Source organism: Pollachius pollachius, assembly GCF_949987615.1.
Source record: "Pollachius pollachius genome assembly, chromosome: 2".
NCBI classification, from domain to species: domain Eukaryota; kingdom Metazoa; phylum Chordata; class Actinopteri; order Gadiformes; family Gadidae; genus Pollachius; species Pollachius pollachius.
This window is the reverse complement of record NC_136935.1, coordinates 36,106,168-36,129,484: the sequence shown is the minus strand read 5'-3', so window position 1 is coordinate 36,129,484 and position 23,317 is coordinate 36,106,168. Positions and strand designations below refer to the sequence as shown.

Below are 23,317 nucleotides of genomic sequence, written 5' to 3'. Positions count from 1 at the left end.
CCAGTAAACCTGCACGTAGCCTGACACACTAAGCCCAACTACTGACTAATCCGACCGGTTGTTGGGCATCATTTAACCACTGTGGTGTTGCAAACACTGAATGTACACAATCAGGAACAGTTAACAGACAGGCTGGCTGCCATTCAATGACCATGTAGTACGACTTTTGAGTTGCATTATTTCCTATTTTCACTTTATATGCATGTGTATATATATAAATAAATAAAGAGCAAATATTATATATATAAATGGTTTCATGTTTTGATTCTATTTTTGCAGTCTCACATACTCCATCTCAAATCTTTGAGAATATTCATTTTCTATCATATAAATGAATTGTATGTGCCATTCTGTGGCAGTCTAGCTGCATGATATGTTCCTTCTCTGTCTTGCCCTCTTCCTCTTAATGTGGAATGACAGGACTATGGCTGCGCTGCTAGCCTGAACGGCTGAAACGGCGTGGGCGGGGTCAAGGCAGCCTTACCCTCCAGGTCCACCATCATCATCTCCTGCTTGTTCTTCATCTTGCCCAGGTTCTTGGCCTTCTCCTCCTCCTCCGTCAGCTGGGAGGACATCTCACCCACCCTTTCCTCCAGCAGCTTCTTCTCCTGTTCACCACACATGAGACGGGAGTCAGACCATGACGCAGCATTAAGATCCTTCAAAGCCTACGGCCCGCTCCGTTCTGTGTGATGAAGGTGTGGTTTCCATAGTAACACACTGCTGTTTCTACATCAGCAGCTTCGGACAGTTCCGGTATTTGTTATGAAGGTTCTGGGGAAAATAGTAACATGGATGTAAGCCTTCACCCTCACCGTTCATTAAATAGAAGATGGATGGATGTCGCCCTAACCAATCAACAGTCCATGAGTAGACGGTTCTGAATGAATGATCCTCACCGGATGCCCTCGGTGTATTGATGCTAAACAGGCCCGGTTTTGAAAGTCCTCCTCTCACCTTGAGAAACTTGGAGTTTGAGTCGTCCAGCGAGAGGAGGTCCTCCTCCATCTTCTTGATCTTGGCCTCCGCCGTGACCTTCTCCAACTGGAGCTTCTGTCTGGCGGCCTCCTCCTCATCCAGTTGCTCCTCCAGGTCCTGAGGGGACAACGGCACACAAAACCTCAGGGACCCGCCCGGCACACACTCTGATACTGGTGCTAGCTTAGGACCCCACACACACACCAAACACCCCCGACATCATCAGTAGCAAGACCAGCTTAGACATCAGCTTACCTAATTAGCATAGCACACAAAGCAAAGCGCGCCTGACAACAAAAGTGTTGATTGGAAATCAAACCTAAATCTATACATTAAGGCGGGAGTGTAAACAATTTGGGTCTGCTCCCATGTTAATCAATGAGCCCTTGATTAACAAGGGTTTATTCTGCCTCGGCCTGACGTTTGTGTTTTTGGCTGATCAATATAAGTGGCCTGTGTGATGGGGTTAAATGTGCGGCCTGCTTGCGCTCGAGTTCTGGCGTGCAGTGGGATTCAGTGGTGAGTGAGCCTGCAGCGGGATCATGGGGGCGGACCTGGAGGTGAGACTGCATCTTCTTCTTCTCGTTCTGCATGATCTGGTTGCGCTCCTCCTCCTCCTCGACCCGGGACTCCAGGTCATGCAGGATCTCCTCCAGCTCCTGTTTCTTGGCGGCCAGGCGGGCCCTCATCTCCTCCGCCTCAGCAAACAGCTCCGTCTCCGCCTGCAGCTGCTCCGCCAGGATGTTCTTCTCCTCCGCAATCTGTAGGAACCGGAGGAAGTTCAGATGTTCCCACGCAACCCCCCAGGGTCCTCTCGCAAATAACATGAACGGGAGAATGTTATGTTGGCGGTCTTGATGATCATCAGACCCAATTAGGCTGGGAAACTCATGATAACCACACGGTAGAAATAAAATCTGCCCGTATTTGTCTAGGCCCTCCTGCAGAAGCATCAGTGATGCTGAAACACTTTCTTTGCAGCGGCATAGGAAATTAGAACAAATTCAAAGGGTCGTGCATGTCTCTAACTATTACAGACGATTAGGGAAGGCAACTGTGTAAACAACATTCAGCAGAAAAGATCAAAGTGTTGTCATAAACACACACTCAAGGGAAACAAAGGGATGAACTGAAGGGAGGCCCTTTGCCCTACCTGCTGATGTTTCCTCTCCATGTCCAGCAGCTCGTTCTCCACCTTCAGCTGCCTCTCCTTCACCTTGACCAGCTCCTCGTCTTTGGCCTGCATCTCCTCCTCCTGCCTGGTCACCTGCAGCAAGGGCTTCACCTGGAAGAGAGCACCCGGTGTAGATTAGATCACGGCAGAATCCTGGTGTGAATGAGACCACTGGAGAACACCCGGTGGGAGTGAGACCACTGGAGTGGTCTCACTCCCACCGGGTGTTCTCAGTGAGACCACTGGAGTTGTCTCACTTTTCACATCGTTTTCTGACTGAGATGTGAGCTACGACAAAACGCAAAAGGCGTATTTCGAGCACGTGCAATTCAAGGCGTCATGGTCAAATGGTTGGTTGACCAGCAAATCTCACAGTGATTTTCTGGAGCCAAGCGGCAGTGTTTGTTTGCAAAACCCCTCGCACAGGTCAATACAAAGGACATGAAGGCAATGTTCCATAATGAGTTGAATGTGTGGATTCATTATTCGCACTAAGCCACATGCAGCTCATTAGCCCAGCTTTTCCGGCTCTATTAACCTTACCCTGAAATGCATTTATTGCACCAACTGTGTTTGGTCTAGCGGTTCGAGCATGTCTAGACGGGCAATTGGGGTCACCTTGGTGAACAGCCTCCACCACTGCCAGTGCCTGAGCTTCAGGTAGGCAGCGCAGTTCCTCTGGAGGACCTTCAGGGCGCTCAGCTGCTGCTGCTTCTTGAAGAAGGCCCTACAGAAAGAGAGAGAGCACACAGGACATCAGTGGTACTTTAAACTAAAGAAAAGGATAACTCCCTTTACAGACATGACAGAATGTTTCATCCAGACGTGAAATCACAGTTTTACCAAGAAATTATCAATGCTGGAAAAAAAAAACGGAAGGTTAAAGTCAGAGAGTTTTCTATCGTTGGATTATGAAAGGACACACACAGCAGGGACCGCCACTCACTTGCGGGCCAGGTATCCGCGGCACACGGACTGGAAGGTGATGATGATGTCGGTGATCTTGAGGTCCCGCTCCTCCTCCAGATGGGCCAGGACCCCCGTCCTAAAGAAGATCTTACTCTGGCCGATCCGGAACAGGTTGGGGTCCAGCTCCAGGGCTCGGATCTATACACATTGTGGATGTGAGGAGGTTAATGAGTTGACACGTTCAAATGATTCCCTTTAAATAGAAATGGCTGTCAATTTACAGTCTGCATTAAACTTGGTATGAAAGCACCCCTTCAATTCATAAACCATAGCAGCTATATTTAGTTTGCAGCCATAATCAACATAGGAATTCAAAGCTCACTGGTAAAAAGGGAACAAATCAACCAAACAGTACATTACCATTCTTTCACAGGCCTGTTTGCCGTCCATAAATCCCTTAGGGATAGCATTGGGAGTCAGGATCTCGTATCTGTTAATGACACAAAAACCAAACAAGCTTAAAATGTAACGTCTAACGAGTAGCGGTCCTCACGTGTGATACAGCTGCAGCCCGCCCCGGGTTACCTCTGCCTGAACTCCTGGAAGACGATGCGGTTGGGGAAGCCCTGTCTGCAGATGCGGATCCCCTCCAGAACCCCGTTACACCGAAGCTGGTCCAGGACAAGGTGGGGCTCCAGCTTACCAGCCTGGTGGGGGGGCACGGGACAGAGATTAATACTTTTATGTTCGCAATAGTACATACAACCACCTGATGCCGCCGTTTCAATTCCATTCAAAAAGCTTTAGGGCACGACTATTGTTTTGAACGGTATTACCGATGCATTATTAATCTTTTTTTTTTGTACTTGATGGAAGCATGTTTTCTTTCGCTACGAGAGTTTTGTACATTGTTTTAGCATAATAATTAAAAAATAGTTAGTAAAACAAATATATAAATATATTTTCTTTATACATTGGTAGTCAAGGCGGGGCCCTATTGTTAAGGCGGCCGCCTTAAACATACAGTGCTGGGGGAAACACTGCTATTCAATATCTTTTCGCTTAAAAAGAAAAAGAGTTACATTAAGTGTTGAGGACCCTAGTAGAACAAATGGATGCTGCAGGTTATTAATCTATAGTTAATGTATTTTTCCTTTCAATTCAATTATTACTATAATATTTACAGGTACACATAAAACCCCAATAACCCAACCATTGTATCTGAAAAATTGGGCAATGACAGGGTTCTAAAATACAGAGATTGGGAAGAAACCCTTGAGTGGTGAAAGCTAGAGTACACCCGCCCTAGACGCAATCCTCTGAACAACACCCACGACGACAACCCGATCAGAACCCCTCCCTGCCCCCCCGGGGGCGGGGGTGGTCCTAGCAGAGGGCTCACCCTCTTCTCGTGGTTGGGGATGATGCAGCGGACAAAGTTGGGGTTGGTGTTCCTCAGCGTGGCCATGAGCTTGGTAAGGGACTCCTTGTACAGCTGGCCCACCGTGCGGAACATGCCCTTCTTGGTCTTGTAGGTGGCACCGAACGCTGTGTCGCCCATGCCAGCCACCTGGTCCAGGCCCACGATGCGGTCCACTGGCGAGGGGCAGAGGGAGGGAGACGGGAGTTACAGTCGTCTTCCCTGGGGGCAGAGACTCACCCAATGAAAGATGGTAGATGGGACCATTTATACAGCGCTTTCTACCCACGGTGGCGTCGGCCATGCGACATGACATACACACGGGCATTTTATTGTTGAGAACAGCCGGTGGCCTCCTAGCATGAGGACACCTCAACGCTGCGGCTAAGGAGGGGGACACGGATCGAACCGGCAAACCCTGTGGTTGCCAGGGCGACCAGATGCACCTTCAGAGCCAGCGCCGCCCCAAAATGACACTCGTAGAGGGACACAGCAGCAGCAGCTACGGCATGAGGTGGGAGATGAGGATGGACGCGGATGAAACCAACAGACACAATGACGGACGGTGACAGCGTCCTCGTTAAGGGTCAGAATAAAACACTGAGGAGATTCGTGGACTGCTCTGCTGAGACCATCATCGCGCCAGGAATAGAACTATTTTAACAGGTGTGAAAAAAACAAAAACAAAAAAACAATCCCAAATGAAATAGCGTTCCAGTGAATCACAAGACAGTTGGGAATGTTTTCACATTTTCCCTCATTTCCTCCAGAGACCCTCGTGGTTTTCATCCAGACCCTCTGAGCTGATGTCTGAAGTGCCAAACGCAGCCAATGCAGAACACACACAGAGTAACATGTGGTTTCCATTCAGGGAATCTCTCCGAGCAGGAAATAGGTGCAAGGGGGAAATAATGGTATCAATCTTTAAATCAGTCAGGTTTCATCATCTCACAGGCACTTGGACAGTAGACAGACTGGCAATATATGAGTGAGACACACACACACACACACACACAGACAAAGAAAAATATCTAAAGGGACATATTTAGAGCTCTGGTCTAAATATCTCTGGCTTAACTCATAATACTAAATATGGCTGCCTGTGGAGATCAGCAATAAAAAGGGTTATCTCAAATTCAGATCGAAAGTAATAATATGGACCAATTTGAAAATAAAATAAACAAATTGGTAGATTTACCACAGAATGACTCCAAACTGAAATCCAATCGGATCCATGTATCCATCTATACATCATACCTTATATCCTATATATCCTATACAAAAATATAAACAAGCAGGGGTGAACATCCATAAAGGACTCATGAGAAACGTACAAGTCATGACTTGTAGAAGCGATTTGATGTGCCAGAGCTCGTTTGGCCCAGCAGCCCGGGCAGTAGGTCACTGCTGCTGAGACGAGGGTGCCATGCAGCCTGGAAGCTAATGGGAGCCACAGTAGCCAAGGCCGAAAAAGAGCACTGGCTGAAGCATGGAGACACAGAGTCATTCAGACATGGGCAAACGTCTGGAACACATCCCCTATAGCGCCTAGTGCGGCTATTAGGACCGCAACATCCCTGCTGACCTGTCAATGGGTTACATTAATGACAGCATATGAGCTGCATCTGTGTCTGTCTAGTGTGAAGGATAAATAAATTAGTTGAGAGGGTGATATGTACATCTTATGAAGTGTGTGTGTTATACATTGTGCTTGTACATGTTTTGTCGATTTGAACATCTGTGATTTTCTGAATAAATCGGCATGTTTCCTTTGCCCAGGTCTGTCTGCAGCATGGCCCAAACATTCACCTTCGGACTCATCCAGACTAGTGACATTGTCATAGAAAGAGGCCCTTTGAAAGGTCTGAATCTCTACAACACAGAAACGGAGAGAGGGACAGAGAGAGAGAGAGAACTTTAAAAGGAACATTCAGCTCTCTCCTTCACCATCACTTTATGAAAGCCTGTCTCCCATAAGCACAACGGTGTTAATAGGCTTGGGTCAGGGACTCTAGAACGTCAAGCAGACAAAACACACAGGCAACACTAGGCGTCTCATTTGTCAAGACCGTTCCGACTCAGTATGGGTCGGTGTGGATGCGAGGATTGGCCAGAGGGGACGGGCTTACCGTCCTTCCACAGTTCCGTCACAAACTTGTCAGTTGATTGGTGTAGGAGCGTGGCAACGTTGTCGTTCAGAGGGTCCATGTTCTTCATCAGCCATTCGTCTGCCTTGTAGTCCACCTGCAGGTAAGGCCACAGTGGATAGATAGCACTTTGAAGTAGTAATATCTGTTACTCATAGCGGTTAGCGTCATTGTATTCTCTGATATCAAGGAGGTAGTTTTCCGGAGCAGAGAGAGCTCTGGGAAATGATTGATGACAGGAATTGCACTGAAGGGATCAAATCAGAGATGAAGAAAGACAATATGGCCTAGAATGCAGTGCAAAGATTTAGAATGTGATATCGACTAAAAACATTGATCATTTACCTATGTCTAGAGACCTATCAAGAACAATAATCTGATATATATGCCAACTCCTGGAGGTCATTTAGGTAACATCTGGCTATTTATACATGCCTGTGCACAAAGCAGAAGACAAAGTGTTACGTAATAATTTCATTGCTGCATTTTGTTTGGAAAGGGAGTTTGAAATCCAAGCACAAAAGCCCCAAACCCGCACAAGCAATGCAATTTTCATCCGAAAGTAAATGACAAATAAAAACAAAAGAAGACACAACCCAGCCCTTCGTCCTGCTCCTTATGTTCCTTCTTTGAAGGGTACAACATATCTTACCTACCATGCATATCAACCGTCTGTGCAACAACAATGACAACAACAACAGCAGCGTACCTTGCCGGCATAGTGGATAATGCAGAAGTCGGCCTTGTCTTTGAGCTGGCGGGGCTTCTGGAACTTGGTGTGTGTGCCCTGCTCCTGGGTCAGCTTGTCCACGAAGCTCTTGTCCGTGGCCTTGGGGAACCAGCACTCCTCGTCCAGCAGGGCCAGCACCCCCGGGGGGTTAGCCTGGGTCCACACCGGGGAAGAACAGTGGTTAGGGATCATTTAGAAAAAGGTAACGCTGTTGGCATGCTGAAAAAAAAAAAAAATATATATATATATATACACACAGGGTTAGAGCTTGTTTTCACATAATAAATAATCATATTCCATTAAAAAGAAAACCCTGAAGAAGACAATCTTCAACAAGAAGGAGCAAACTAAGTGGTCATCGGTCAGAAAACCTGGACGGATGTTGCGTCATCTGAATAAAACAGGGACACCATATCGAACCTCTTTCTCTCTACCAACGGCTCATGGGTGCGCTTGTTTTGGTCCGGCATATACATGCACCCAAACTAACCGAACTCGTGAGGGAAATGCATTGGGGGTTTGGGAACAATGGTTACTGAATGACTAGGTTTGAAAGCGGGTCCCTTAGCCAGGGCACCACACTCACGGGCCTCTCGATGAGGTCGATGCAGGGCTGCAGGTCCAGGCCGAAGTCGATGAAGCTCCACTCAATGCCCTCCCGCTGGTACTCCTCCTGCTCCAGGACGAACATGGTGTGGTTGAAGAGCTGCTGCAGCTTCTCGTTGGTGTAGTTGATACACAGCTGCTCAAAGGAGTTCAGCTGGGGGAGGAGGAGGAGAAGAAGGGATGGTTATTATAATGATAATAACCATCGGCTTAGGGTCGGCTTAGCTCAGGAGGTAGAGCAGTTGCCTTGTAACCGAAAGGTCGCTAGTTCGATCCCCAGCTCCTCCTAGCTGATTGTTGATGTGTCCCTGAGCAAGACACTTAACCCTAACTGCTCCTGACGAGCTGGCTGTCGCCTTGCATGGTTGACTCTGCCGTCAATGTGTATTAACCGATGTAAGTCGCTTTGGATAAAAGCTTCTGCTAATTGTGATGATGTATTTTATATTGTGAATATTTGTGGTTGTATCATTTCTGAAATTGGGCAAGTGCTGCATGCAGCGCTAAACTATTGTTCTTCTTAAGCTTTATTCATTCTTTCTTTCTTGATATTCTCTACAAATTTTGGTACCCTACTCCTTCCACAATTATTCACCTAGGGACTCCATTCCACTTTCAAAATGTTCATATTAGCTTGGAACCGCCCTCTTCCATTCAACCTTTTAAGATAATCTACTTTTTTTAATATCATTTATACAATGGAAGTCAAAGTTCTCTGACACAGCTTTTGTGACGGCCACACTTGTAGATATCACAAAAGCTAACCATTTCGGCCGTCGCGGAGCCTAACAATGTCAATATTTAAACTAGAAACACAATGCTAAGCTTAAACGCTAACGGTATTTCTTGTTTCACTGGCGCAAAAAATGATTCATCGATTGGAAATATGATTATTATATATTGGGCGTTTGTGTTTGGGAACCAACAACAATGCTTAAAAATTATATTTTTCACGTCATGCTATCTACACACACACACACACACACACGCCAACACACACATGATTCAACCATTTCAAACTTAAGCTATTCTATATTTTCTCAAATGTATGCGAACTTTATCAACTTAGGTATTTGTTTAACTCTTACACTTTATTTGATTCCAACCCTTTACATTTTTTAAATGGTGTGGATGTTTAAGTTGTTTACTCCATTTAGACTTTAGAACTGTTCAAATCTTTTCACTTGATTAAAGCTATTCCACATTTCTTTAAAATGCATTGTTGATGACAATGCATAGCTTTAAAACAGGCCTATGGTACCTTGCAATGCATGCAATTGTTCGATTGAAAGATTTTCTTGTTCATGCTGTTTTTTTCACAGAAAAATTGAGTTATCTTTTTTGCATAGCCTCATGTGCCAACTTAACTAGAATGTTACTCCTGATATACAGGAGTACTCACCAACAAAAAACAGTGAAACCGACACCATAGGAAGTGGCAGAAATATCCAACATATTCAATGACACTACAAGTCAGGTGACCACAGCAGGTTATTAGAGCTGATTTTTAACATGCCTTGTTCCAGACCATAAATAGCTTGCAAGAAATCAGGGATACATCTCTGAATGTACAGCCAATGCAATGTCCATAGCTTGTGTAGGAATTACTTGCGTCATAGCTCTTTGGATGACCGAAGGTAAAGTACGTTGTAGTGCATAACTAATGTATTTGTTTGAATAAAATTTGAGCTTAGTTTCAATGTGTCATTAGGGCTGTTGAATGAGCTTACATTTAGTAGTATTTGGGTGCAACTGTCATTGTTGGTGAGCAGTTCTGCTAAAAACGTGACTCATTTGTGAAATTGTAATTTTCAGTCTCTTGCACTTCATTCGAGGTACAAAGTCTGGATCTGAAGATGAGTTCGGCCTGGAAAGTAAGAGATTAAGAGGCAATGTTTTTATTTTACCGTCTCCTTCTGTCGTAATGGCTGACTTGACTATTGGATTTTCAGGTGTTCCTCAAAATGACATGGCCAATGTAATTGAAATGGAACAATTCATTAAGGCCCTGTACCAAGACCACTATGTTATAGAAGGTATGCTTTCTCCAAGTTGTCTGTTGCTTAAACTCTTGCATTCAATAATATTTTAGTTACCATCCATTTTCTATTTCATCTGAACAGAATACCTAAAGTCTGCAACAAAAGCATTGTCTCCCTGAACTCTGACGGTACCCAAGCTTCCCTGGCCTCTAACGAGCGTACCCAAGCTTCTGACAACCTGACCCAAGCCTCCCTGGCCTCTGACCGCCAAACACTTGTTTCAGACAACTTGAACCAAGCCTCTTTGGCCTCTGACTACCGAACTCTGGTTTCAGACAACTTCACCCAAGCCAACCCTGCCTCTGACCGCCAAACTCCGGTTTTATACGACCTGACCCAAGCCTACCTGGCCACTGACCTCCGAACACTGGTTTCAGACAACTTGACCCAAGTCTCTTTGGGCTCCTACCGCCGAAAACGTATTTCAGACAACTTGACCCAAGCCTACCTGGCCTCTGACCTCCGAAAGCTTGTTTCCGACAACGTGACCCAAGCCTACCTGGCCTCTGATGACCAAAATGTGGTTTCAGACAACCTGACCCAAGCCTCTTTGGCCTCTGACTACCAAACTATGGTTTCAGACAACCTGACCTTACCCTTTTTTTTGCCTCTGACCGCCGGACACTGGTTTCAGACAACTTGACCCAAGCCTACCTGGCCTCTGACCGCCGAAAGCTTGTTTCCGACAACGTGACCAAAGCCTACTTGGCCTCTGATGACCAAACTCTGGTTTCAGACAACCTGACCCAAGCCTCTTTGGCCTCTGACTACCGAACCTTGGTTTCAGACAACCTGACCCAAGCCTTCCGAGCCTCTGACCACCGAACTCTGGTTTCAAACAACCTGACCCAAGCCTACCTAGCCTCTGACAACCCTTGCTTCCATGACAAAGCTTGCTTCCATAAATAGTGAGTACTCCATGATGCCCATTCATCGTCATCAAAGTGAGGGAAATGGGACATGGAAGTAATTTATGATCAAGTGTTTAAGTGTTTTGTGCACTAGTATATTTGCTCACATTATTTTGTGTCAGATGTTTCAAAAAGTGATGAGTCCATCTGTAACGGTTGCACAAAACAATCAAAGGCCATTGGACTACTAAAATTTCTTGAGGCAATCTCAAATTACCAGAGTGTTTAAAGAAGGTATGGTGGTTCAAGTTGCCTTGACTCTTATTGATTTGCAAATTATGTTTATAGAGTAGACTGATGTTTTTACTTTTCTTTTAGGCCAACGGTTAGCCCAGAGTCTGATCAAGTAAATGCTGAGGCCTCATCAGGAAGTGACCACAAAGCAGTCTGTACTGTAAGAGATGCCACTGCTTTGGTTGTCAACGATTTTGCCGCTCTTGATTGTTTTAATAATATTTTAAACAGCAAAATGGACAAGAAACAGACAAGAATCTGTGTCTTGATAATAAAATTGAACTTATACAATTCTTGATTTTTTGCCAAAATGTGAGCGCCTTACAACGTCAATCGTACCATGCCTTAGTCTGAAGCTTGCATTCAAAGTAAAAGTTGGAGCATAGTATACCGGTACCATCAGGCTAGAAATCGTGATCAAAGGATTTTGTATTATGTATATAACAAACTACAAAATCTGGTCATGTGATTGATTTGCAAGTAAAGCAAAATGTGCATGTTGACAAAATGTAAACAGGCCTAACAGATGTGCATATAAGGAGGCTTTTTTGTGAAGGGGATTACCACACCAAGTCAGGCATATTCTATACATTTTCAAATTGAAAAGATTAATTTGGTTAAGATATATGTAATTAGGAGGGTCCTGCAAGCAGCGCTGGATTATTCTCAGGCTTCATTCTGTACAAATGTTGTGACCCTACACATTCCAATTGTTTTGCCTTGCGACACTAACACTTTCAAAATATTCATATTGGCTTGGAATCAAATTTAAAAAATGTAAAATATTTTATACTTAAAATACGACTTTCAAAATATTTCTAATAATGGAATTCAATTGGGGGACGGTGAAGCCGTCCACCCATTCAGACACTTCAACTACTTCAGACTTCGTAACGTATTTTAAACCGTTAACTAATCAAAAGATTTTTTTTTTTTTTTTCAGAATCCGTTTAACTTCATACCTGCTTCGTATATTTTCGATTGACTTTCGTTGAGGCTAGAGCGGGATGAAGTCACCCACTCTAGCCCAAGGTGGCTATCAAAAAAGCTAACCATTTCGGGCGTTGCAGTTTAATGTCATTATTTAACCTAGAAACACAATAGTAATGGCTTAAACGGTTACGGTATTTCTTGTTTCATTGAAGCTAAAATTATTGATTGTAAATATTGTTATATATCAGGAGTTTGTGGTTGAGGACCCCCTTTTATATATCGCTTGAGGCTTCCTACATATCCGGTGTACTTCCGATAGAAGCTTACTTACACACACTTAATCAAAACAGCTCTTCTGTACTTTATCTCAAATGTATTAAACTTTATCACTTTAAGTATTTGTTTAACTCTTACACTTTTATTTTTTTCCAACCATTTTACTTTTTAAATGGTGTGCATATTTACATTCTTTACTCTATTTAGACTTTAGAACTCTGTTCAAATATTTTCACTAGATTTAAGCCATTCCACATTTCTTTACGTCTTAAACTATGTGGCTTTATTAAAACTTTGTTTTTCTAGTTAACAGAAATCTTTGTTAATTTATATGTAAATGGTGGCAGAGCATCTGTCCAACACTGACTAAAGCACAACACTTGAAGAGCACATCAGTGGTCATTCATCAATTCACTGCCCTCTGGAAGTACATGGAGCTTCTGATATTTGTTGATCGTTTCCTTTATGTTAAGCCAATTCATGCATTATTACTTGCACAAATTCACCAATGCAGACACACATGAAACACACAAAGGTCTACTTGTATAAATAAACCATGGATTCTAGTCAATCTGTTATGGTACAGGGAGAGATTTCAATAAAAAATATGCCATAACCACTCTTTCCATGCTTTTAGGATCCACTGGGGGAAAGTGCGGCTAAAACAGCCAATTCCACCCAAAGCTATGATAAATGGTCAGGGAACAGGGGCTAAAGCTTGTCTGGAAAGGAATATAAAGCGGGAAGATGTTCAATGGGTCAACGTGAAGAGACACTTCACACTCTTCAATATGCAACCAACACTGAGAGTGTTTGACGTGAATCAACAAGAGGAGAACTCAGAGTATCCAGGGCAAGATATGTGGAAAATGTTGCGATTATCCCAAACATACCCTCAAAAGAAAAGACTTCAGTCCCCCACAAGAACATTCATGGAACCATCTCCACCGCTTATTTTAATATCAGGAACAAAACAGGCTTGTTGTGACTATTTGTCCGCCCCCTAGTCCAATTCCACACACAAACGAGACACGACGACTAATAGAGACGACTTTGGGTCGGGCACCTGGAAGATCTCAAAGCCGGCGATGTCCAGGATGCCGATGAAGGAGGCGCCCTGCCTCTTAGTCCGGTCCAGGGCCTTGTTGATGCGGTGCACCAGCCAGCGGAACAGCCGCTCATAGGTGGCCTTCGCCAGGGCCTCCACCGCAAAGTCAGCCTGGAGGACGGAGACACAGATACTTCTTTACCTTGGTTTGTTTTCGTCTGCTCTATCCTGTAAGGCACTTTGAGTTGCAACCCAGGCATAAATGTGCCTCATTAATTAATCACCGCAAGGAAACTAGTCAAAAATGTGCTTTTGTTTGTTTTCTGCAAAGAAAATTGGATTGGGTGTAGACAGCAGCTCCTGCAGTCCGAGGCTGCTCCCTCGTACAAGGCTACTCTTTTGTTTGGTGGAGGAAAAGGCTATAAACCTGTAAGCACAGCACTAGACAGACCTGTTCCTTGGTCTGGGCCTTCTGAACATAGTCCCTTCCCACTTTGATCCTGGGGGAGAGAATGGCCCTGGTGAACTCCATCACGTTCAACCCCAGAAGGTGACACAGCTTCTGGGCCGCTGCAAGAGGAAGATAAAGGGTTAAAAACTATGTATGGGATTGGATAAGATTGTGTTGATACAAATGCCATTATTGATTCTAAGCTGCGCATTCGTGCGTGTGTAATTGCACATTTTGCAATAATATTTTGAAGTGAACAAATGGCCTCTTACTCTGGACAGATCCCAATAGAGCTCAGCCAAGCGAACCACAGAGACTAACAGAGTTAAGTCATGGGGTCTGCTGCCATGGTCTAGTTCACCACATCTGGGAACATCACTCTAGCGGGTCTGACATTTCAATACATTTTTAATGCCAGTTAAAATGGAATATGAAACCGAAGGTAGATAGGAATGCTTGACCAAATTCACCATTGAGGCTAATTCTGAAACAAGGTCAAAGGTGGCAGTCAGTGCTGCAATTCACTATGGTATCACTCAAATAAAATGTCCTTGTTCTAAAATAATCAGGATTAGACTCTCAAAGCGACATCACTATCTTCCAATGAGATAATAATGGGAATACAGTGTTTCCCATACATAGACCAATGTGTGGCGCAGCGCCACAGAATCAACACTGATAGCCACAAATTGAATCTGTTTCTTTTTTCTTTGTGATTTTTAAGTATAAATATCGTTCCGTTCATACATCTCCTCATAGCACTCTTTCTCCCTGACATTCTCGTTCACACACGCATACGCACACGAACACGCACACAGAGAGACAAGCGCGCATTCATGCCAGTGGTGCGCGGATAGGCTACACTTATAAACAGCTGATTCGCCCGCTCCTCCTCTCAACGCCCCTATCAAAGGAAAACCCGAAGCAGCGGGATATTTGGCACAGAGAAGACGGTCGGCAACCATTTTACCAAAGTTTAGTATGATATACTGTGCTCAAAAACACCTGCCCAAAATTATTGTTAACTCAGAAAAAATAATGTTAGCCCTTAGGAACTCAACGTTATTGATATTGAATATCCCGCACCCTAAGTCAGCATAGATAACGTTGGTAACGCAGCAAACGATGCGATGTGCTTATGTACTTGAATTTTATTTATCTGCAACATTATGTTGTATGATTACAGTGTTGCACAATAAAAGTTCTCAAAACGACATACTATATTTCTCTTTTTTTTTAAATACATTTATCAGTTTGGCTTTCCTTAGGGTCTATTTAACCTGTTCTGAAATGGTTATTTTATGATTTTTATATTGTGATATATATCGTTATCGCAAGAGGCTGCATTGTATATCGCAATATGGATTTTAGGCCATATCGCCCATCCCTATTGAAGGACTATTATTATTTATTTTATATTGTTACATTGTACTATTGATTTTCTTTTACCAAAAAAGTTAAATACAAGAACCGCCCTGTCCCCATACAGTTAGAAATTTCAAAAAAAAAAACTTCATCAAATTCAACTTGATTAAAGGCAAAATACCAGTGCAAAATGAAGCCCAAGCAGACGTCCATGGTCGCAGTGTATTTCGCTCCATGAATGTCTGGCTAACATAATATGGAACAAACGTTCAAATCAATACTCCAAAATTGCACAATCTCAAATTAGCTGCATCCGATTAGCCAATATCCCCCATTATAATTTCTTCACTGACTTGCCACACAAACACCAGTTTCATCAATGCTACTAATTTGAGCCAACCGTAAACAGCTGTTGTGTGAGCAGCGTTTAGTGCGGGTGCTGTGATCTGACCTAAGCCTGTGGCCCCAAGAACAGCTTTTCAACACCTGCAGCACTGGAGCACCTCCTGGCCCACCTCCCGCGGAGGCCAGGGCAGCGCCACATGTGGAGCAGTTTAGAGGACGTGCTCTGCTTATCTCTGGAATCAATCTAAATTATAATGGTGCAGTTTAACAGCGGTCGAAGGGAGAGACGAGGGAATAAATCACACAACTCTCAGCTCTGCAGATGGGACTCATGGTAGAAGGAAGTGAGGAGACAGCCTTTGACCTGTTTAATCCCCCCAGAGTGGGTGAGTGGGTGAGTGGGTGGTTGAGTGGGTGAATGTGTGGTTGAGTGAGTGAGTGAGTGAGTGAGTGAGTGAGTGTTCAGCTACCTGTGTTCTCGGGCATAGAAGCCTGGTCGCTGTTCCTCTCCTTTTTGAAGATGATGTTGCCAAACTGCAGCACTGAAGATACCACTTTCAACATTGCTGCCAACACAGAGCATAAGGATAGTATTGGTATCAATGATGAATGATGTGGTGTAGACAATGGTAAAAAAACACAACTGAAAGCAGAACAGCAGAACTGAAGAACCAGGCGCTATTCATCACTGTATTATATTTAAACACAACCTTTATGGGTTCTTCCAAGTTCATGATTAAAGGAGTCATGTCATGGGGGCTAGGCTGTCGAGACAGCCATCATGTCCATTACAAATCACTACCTATTTGAATCCTCTGTGTTCAGAACAAGGCGGATGGCAGCCGGTGTAATGGTTGTGATAATGAGGGTTGGTGGCGGACGTACACAGTATCTCCTCGTGGGAGAAGCTCATGATGTTCATGGCGTCCATGGTCTCCTGGAAGTTGTCCTTGTCCTGCTGCCCGGGGATGGTGAGGTTGCCGTTGGATAGGAAGCGGTAGCTGCTGAACCCATCCAGAAGCAGGTCCGCTGCGAGCAGAACATTACATCAATAACAACAAAACCAGTTAGCCAAATTAGGGAAAACAAGCCGCTGTGATGTAGCTTGGGAAGGGAAGTAGCAGCTCTACATGGCTCCAACAGACTCACACCGAGGAGGAGAGTCAGTGAGGTAAGGAGTGTTTGTTTGTGGAGAGTTACATCCATAACTGTCACATATTATTATAGTTGTCACCCATACAAATCACTTGTAGTGCTGGGTAAAATGCAAGACATTATCGTAAAAAAAGTGAAACAAAAGGGAACAAATTATAATGTTGGCAGCGTGTCTGTGTATTATATAAAATGTATGTTTTGGTTGATATTTTTATGCATTTTTATGCTTTATTCATGAAGAGTTAGACAGGAAGGTACAGGAGAGAGGGAGGGAGGACATGCAGTAAAGGACCACGGGTAGGAATTGAACCAGGGTGTAAGGCTCAGTAAGGCCTATTTCAAAAGTGGATGGGATGTAGTGACGGTACCATGTTCTATGGGCCCAAGACACAGGTCGTCCTACTCACACTTGAGGTGCTCCCCAGCCCCGGCCAGGAGCTGGTAGAAGACGTGGAAGGTGCGCTCGTCTTTGGCTTGACGGATGGCCCGGGACTTCTCCAGTAGGTCTGACAGGGTGTTTGCTCAGGAAGACCACTCCAGTGTCTCGAGACAAAACAAACTGGATAGTAACAGCATAAAAACTCATCGACGTGTCCGTCCGCGGTATATTACCTATCTGTCTACATATTTGGCTCAAGTGAGATAACCTGTAAAAATGTTACCCGATTCCTGGCTCTTCTCTTCAGCCCGCCTCAACATTTCAGCATCTAACCTACTTTGGATAAAGTAGGTTTATTTAAAGGTTTACCCATTAACCTTACTTTGATAACGATATACAGCATAAGGTCTCAGATAAACCACTTCGGCAAGGATACAAGTTTCGATGTTGGCACCAACAATGTATCCGGTTACGTCAAAGTTGATTCGAATGAATTTTCCCTGAGGAGAAACAGAGTGGAGGGTCGAAGGGCGTGAGTCAAGCCATTGAGAAACAAGCAGCCATTTTCCCACCACAGTTCCCTTGTCTTACAGTATGTGTGGAAGAAATGTAGATTTCCCGTTGTCCTCATCATTTCCCGTTTCTATTACTTTTGATACTATCTAATGATTCTCAAAAAACAACAATAAAAAAATAAAATAAAGCTTACACATAGGAATATACTCAAAAGCGAGTACTACTATAGTGCTCACGTATAGTTAAACAATCAAAAACTATATTTAAACCTTCCGCGAGCCTATTTTAATTCAGTGTGCTGACTGCGCGTTAATCTGCTTCTGCCTCATGGCCTTTGAAAGTGTCTCTCGTCTGGGTTTACTCTCATATCAAAGGCCTCATTAGTGACCAGCAGACGCCTCTGTCCCACCACCCTACCCCTCTCAATTGCTTACAGGCAAAACAGGATAATAAAATTCCTTTCCTTCAACTGTATCCCTACTAAGCTCCGATAGACAGCTTCCGCCACGCTCCAAGAAGCCAAACACACCGTCTTAATTTCATTCAGGTGTCGGATTATTTGATATTAAGATCAACATGAGCGGCACTTTGAAGGGGTTCACCCCCCAACCCCCGTAGGATCCCTCCCTTTTCTTTGCCTTGGCAGAAGACACCGCAAGGCTGACGGTAAAAAACACAATCCTACGTTTTTTATTAAATATACATTCAGCCTCTTAGTACTTACGAATCGTGACGAGTTGTCGTTTTTAACAGTCTTGGCATTCCCAAAGGACTCTAAGATTGGATTTGCTTGTAAAAGTTGACGCTCCAATTCTCCCTGAAAATGAATAGAAAATCCTGTTACCACAAAGCAATGCTTCCACCCATTTTCAATGACTCAAAACAACACACAAGCACTTATCGCCACAATAAATTTAAACAAATAACTAAATATCCATCAGGCATGTAGAAACAAAATAAATGACCATTTCAGGCAGGAAATATAGAAGCCTTTTGAAAATGTTTTGTTTGGTACAGCAGGATGCTGTTCATATCCTATTATGAGTACAATAATATCAGCCAGGGCCAGAGAGGTTGTCAGCCGTGGCTATAACATATTGGCAGACTCCTGGCATGCTCATTTAACAAAGCCGACGCCGTGGGAGATGTTGACATTTAGACAGAGAGAGGGGAGAATGTGCCAGACTAATGCACTTCAATCTGTAAGTGGAAGGCCGTTAGCATAGATTCCTCAGTTATTCCTGCAGTTCCTTATAACAGTTGAATCAAATGTTATTCCTAGCCATTCCAAAATATCTGTTGAATGAGGGAGAAAGGTCAGCGGGACACATAAAAGAGGAAGATGCGCAGCATCCGCTTTCTCCTTGTTATTTGTGGCATGTGTTATTTTGAATGCACACCTTATATTTTAATTGAATCCATATCAATAATTGAACTGAATAATCGATTAAATTCCTCTAATTTGAACAAACCCTAAAATACATAAAAAAAAAGAATTTAAAAAAAGTAAGACGAAACACGTGATTCTTTCACTAAAAAACTCCTTTCGCTAGTCTCTTTCATACTTTGTGCAGCCGTTTTTATTTCTCACAGGTTTCCACCATATGCGTAAAATTCAAGAATTTCAGAAGATTCATGAATTCACTGATTAAAGGGGCAATGAGGCAGCCGGGCCGTATCCACAATCCAGCCTACTGAGAGATAAACCAGGGCAAAGGGGGCCATACACACTCCCTTCAAGGCAGAGGACACCTTAAGAGAGAGGCAGTGGACGACGAGCTCTGTCCACACACACGTTGTCTGACCAGACAGCTTCAAGAGGCAAAGAAAAACCATGCAAATGAAAAATATACCTTCATTAACCTATGTTGGGAAAGCTTGCCCATTAGGTGTCAGCTCCAACCACCTTTAGTGATGATGGTATTGACCAGGGAATCCAGAATGGCTGATGAGCAAAAAACAACTCTTCTGCAACAACGTCAATTTTTCGGGCCAAGAAAAAAATGTTCCCCTTTAGGACTATGAAGAAACAAAGAAAAGAGCTGCCTTCTTGTTTAGTTTGAGGAGGCCGCATTCCACCGAAGGAAGCTGTGGGTTGAGTTGGAGAGCATCCCTGGACTGTGGACTGGAGACGTGCACTGTTATGCTTGGCCGGAGGGTGACGAGCTGCCTTTAACCGAGTTTTGAAGCAGTTGGAATGAAGCCGGACTGAACTAATTAATCCCACCCCAGCAGCCGCCAGTAAGCATGGAGTGGAGTTCATACAAGACCAGCAACTCATCTCAAAATCCTGTGTTTCAATGCAAACATGCCTGCGGTGCAGCTTGGATGTTTTCATTAGCCTTGGGCAAGTAATACCCATTCAGTTCAATGGTAGCCAAGGGCCAAAAAACACTGGCAGCACAGTGGGGGGAGGCCAATCTAGAGATATTAGAAGGTGACCCACACTCTTGCAGTGCAAGTGTGTCTGGAACTAACGGCCTCCAGACACACTTCAGATACCTAATCGGTGTTGAGCTGTGAAAGCAATGGAGGAACGTGGAGGCTCCCAGCCCTACTGAACCCATTTCAGGTTATGAGAGTTCACGCATTACATTATTATCTTTAATCACAACTTTTACGGGTTGTGGAAACAGCCAGGTCTCCGAGCAGAGTGCAGGTTATTTGGCGGCCCGTGCAGTAGTGCATCGGTAATGAACCAAAAGGGATCAGTCCAAACATTACTATTAAATCATCCAAACGACTGGCAGGACTAGTAAGTAGGGGAACGTCTTTTGACTGGTCGACATCTGCTGTGTGACCCCTTAACCTCCATACCCACCACCGTCACTAGAGCCAGCAGAGCATTTTGAAGCGTTCTGTCCACTCACAGGAGACAAATAACTCTCCTCCGGAAAGACAGCACATGCAGGTCTGTGTTGTTGGGACCAAAGTGCAGGTTGAAAACCCATCTTGACTAGGGAGCAGGGAGAGCCAATACGCAATGCAGAGCAAAGCACAAGGTTGCGTGAGATAAGGCTTCACCCTTTTGAAACTACAGTTTCAATCCGTGGTCAGGACACTTGTCCACCAATGAACATGCTAAATAGTGACCGATATGTCGATGTTACATGATACAAACGCCAGCAGCTCGGTTTACCAACGCATACAATCCATGTCAGGATTACATTAGAATCATAGATGATTCCCCTCAAAAACACTTTTTTGATGGAGACAGCCTTGAGGAGCTGGGAAGGCCTGCTCTTGATTAAGCACTCTTTCCACTAGCCTCCCACGCAAATGCAAAGGGTTTGGCTCTGGCCCTGCCGGCCCTCAAAGCAACAGATTGGGGCCATACAAAGGAAGGTAGGATGATCCAAAGGATGGTAGGATGAACTACCTCTAAGTAACCTTGCTCCAGCCAAGCCTCTAGGGGACCTGGATGCAGGCGAGATGAGAGGGCCCAGGGGTTGTGCACTCAGTGGAGTGGAACCCGTGATGGACGCTGGCATGGTGGATCATTGAGTTATGACTTGCAGCCTACTGAGGTGGAGCACTCGTTTGTAGCACAAGTTGTCAAAGCATTGAGTACCATGAGAATACAATTCCTTACATTGCAACAAAAGGTGAAACACTAAAGAGGCGGAATAACCACAATTTAGTCAAAACTGATAGGGTTGACAGAGTGAACCTCGAAATAACAGCGTTGTTTGCACAGCCTTGTGGGATATGTATCTGACAGACTGGAATAAGTACCCCTTAGGTTTCTAGATATTTTAGCAACAGAAAAGTAGTGAGAGGTGCAGGAACTACATACTACTCACATAAAACAGGGGTCCACTCTGTATCCAATGTGTAGATTAAAAAGTTATCATGGAAATAAATACATTGTGTTAATGTCATGGGCACTGGAAAAACATTACAAAATGCATACAGTGTAAAATGAATGAAACAAAAAATAGCTAAAATAATTAGAGGACATGCTGTAAAAAAGATGAAGATGATACTGAAAAAGAACGGTTTCTTTATCACTGTCTCCAGCACACTTCCAACTATGTCTACTTTAGCACAGCTAAAGTATTCATAAGTGAAAACGTAAGATAAATGGTTTGTAGCTAAACTTTTCTGTTCGACAGGCTTTCATACTTCAACCACCTACAACTACCTTTGATATGACTCATCATAAAATTACAAATTATTTTGCACCTTCAAGAGATAGGAATGGGAGTAAATGTGCTTGATAATGCTTCATGATAAATGAGTCACAATATGACATGCATATTTACAGTATGAATAATTTGCCTTAAATGGTAAAAACCGAATAAAAATATCCAAAATGTCTGCTATGAAATGCCCATGCCTAGTCCTTAAATTTACTTACAACTGGATTTTGTTCCTAACGGAGAGAGGAACAGATAAAGGTAATACTAAATGAGCTGTTGTCAGCGCTGTTTACGGTCCCCATTCACGATCATCATGTCAATGTCAATCATGTCAAAATAAAGTACACTCTAGGTTACATCATTAGGGAAATCCACTTTGTGTGAGGGGACAGTTAGTCTAACATACACATGAATGGGTATAAAATAAAGTGTAAAGACTTGCCTGTGGTTTCACTGGTTTAGGGGACTCTGGCTGTTCAATACAAATAAACAAATGTCACTGCATAATTTCAGCATTGCCACACATTTAATAGCCATGATTTAATTAAACGACAACCAAACTACATCTCTAAGAGTTTTGATCTCAGCCGAATTGCCCATTGATAATAACCCTTACCCCAATGCCAATGTTCAACTAATGAGGCACGTTTAGGCTTAATCCCTTTTCAATCATAAACATCACTGGATTAGGATGGCCTAGGTCCTGGCTAGGGTAGCAGCCTTTAATTACAAATTATTACCTGAGGAATTTATTTACATAATATGATCTCAAGCTTTGCTTCGTAAAACATGCCTCCCGTCTCAATATGAGCATTAACCATGGAAGCTCAATTAAGTCTAGACGACTCATAGTTTTATTTCAGGTAGAGTTTGCTAATCTAAGTGTTAAACATATTCCGGGGAACGATGCTCTCCGTTTTCTAATCTGGGAATATCCCTCATGTGGTATCAGAGCATTGTAAGAGGATGCCGTACTCACAGGAACGTTGTGCTCCTTTCTCCCTTTGTGGGAGGAGGCCACGTGCGCCAGGTACTGGATGACCTTCTTGGTGTTTTCCGTCTTGCCAGCGCCCGACTCACCTCTAAGAATCACATCATCCGAGGGGGAGAGAGTTAACAGACTCAGACATGGATCCCCTTACTGTCTATGTAGAGGAATCTTGTATTTTCCCTTTTAAAAGGCAGCGTCAGACACATTTGGATAAAGGGCTATACCTGACAGGCTCAATGCTCCATCACAATGAAAATAAAAAAATTGAGGTTGACTAAATGTTTGTGCCAATGACATATAATCAAGGACATTGCATTCTCATCTCATTCTCCTTCTAAAACATCCTACTACTATGATGATAGTGTGGAAAGAGACGGGCCGAAATTATGTTTTTGTCCTCCTTGAGTTACGCGACCAGGCGCCCTATTCAGAGCATTCCAGAGGTTTTACACTAGGTGCATATTTCACACGTCCAGTAAGCACCAAACCTTAAACCTGGCACAGCTGAGATTCTGCGAGCATAATAAGGCCAGACTTCAACACTCAGGACGGCAAGAGGCATCGG

At 43.8% G+C, this 23,317-nt stretch overlaps 1 protein-coding gene across 2 annotated transcripts in view; it reads right to left on the bottom strand.

Moving 5' to 3' along the window:
• The window catches only part of myh10 (myosin, heavy chain 10, non-muscle), a 56,514-nt gene that overhangs the window by 14,115 nt on the left and 19,082 nt on the right, over positions 1-23,317 (bottom strand). Inside the window, exons 5-25 of one of the 2 annotated variants that reach the window (XM_079729940.1) lie at positions 22,741-22,843; positions 22,180-22,233; positions 18,344-18,436; positions 17,540-17,603; positions 17,132-17,230; positions 16,455-16,598; positions 16,040-16,135; positions 13,860-13,978; positions 13,427-13,579; positions 7,945-8,118; positions 7,338-7,511; positions 6,611-6,725; positions 4,464-4,657; positions 3,647-3,768; positions 3,482-3,551; positions 3,099-3,259; positions 2,771-2,879; positions 2,132-2,263; positions 1,533-1,739; positions 958-1,095; positions 485-608 (exon numbers count right to left, since the gene is read on the bottom strand). In XM_079729940.1, the coding sequence (XP_079586066.1) occupies positions 485-608; positions 958-1,095; positions 1,533-1,739; positions 2,132-2,263; positions 2,771-2,879; positions 3,099-3,259; positions 3,482-3,551; positions 3,647-3,768; positions 4,464-4,657; positions 6,611-6,725; positions 7,338-7,511; positions 7,945-8,118; positions 13,427-13,579; positions 13,860-13,978; positions 16,040-16,135; positions 16,455-16,598; positions 17,132-17,230; positions 17,540-17,603; positions 18,344-18,436; positions 22,180-22,233; positions 22,741-22,843 (2,645 nt within the window). Of the gene's footprint in view, positions 1-484; positions 609-957; positions 1,096-1,532; positions 1,740-2,131; positions 2,264-2,770; positions 2,880-3,098; positions 3,260-3,481; positions 3,552-3,646; positions 3,769-4,463; positions 4,658-6,610; positions 6,726-7,337; positions 7,512-7,944; positions 8,119-13,426; positions 13,580-13,859; positions 13,979-16,039; positions 16,136-16,454; positions 16,599-17,131; positions 17,231-17,539; positions 17,604-18,343; positions 18,437-22,179; positions 22,234-22,740; positions 22,844-23,317 lie in introns of those variants that run through there. The other variant, XM_079729939.1, reaches the window with a different exon arrangement.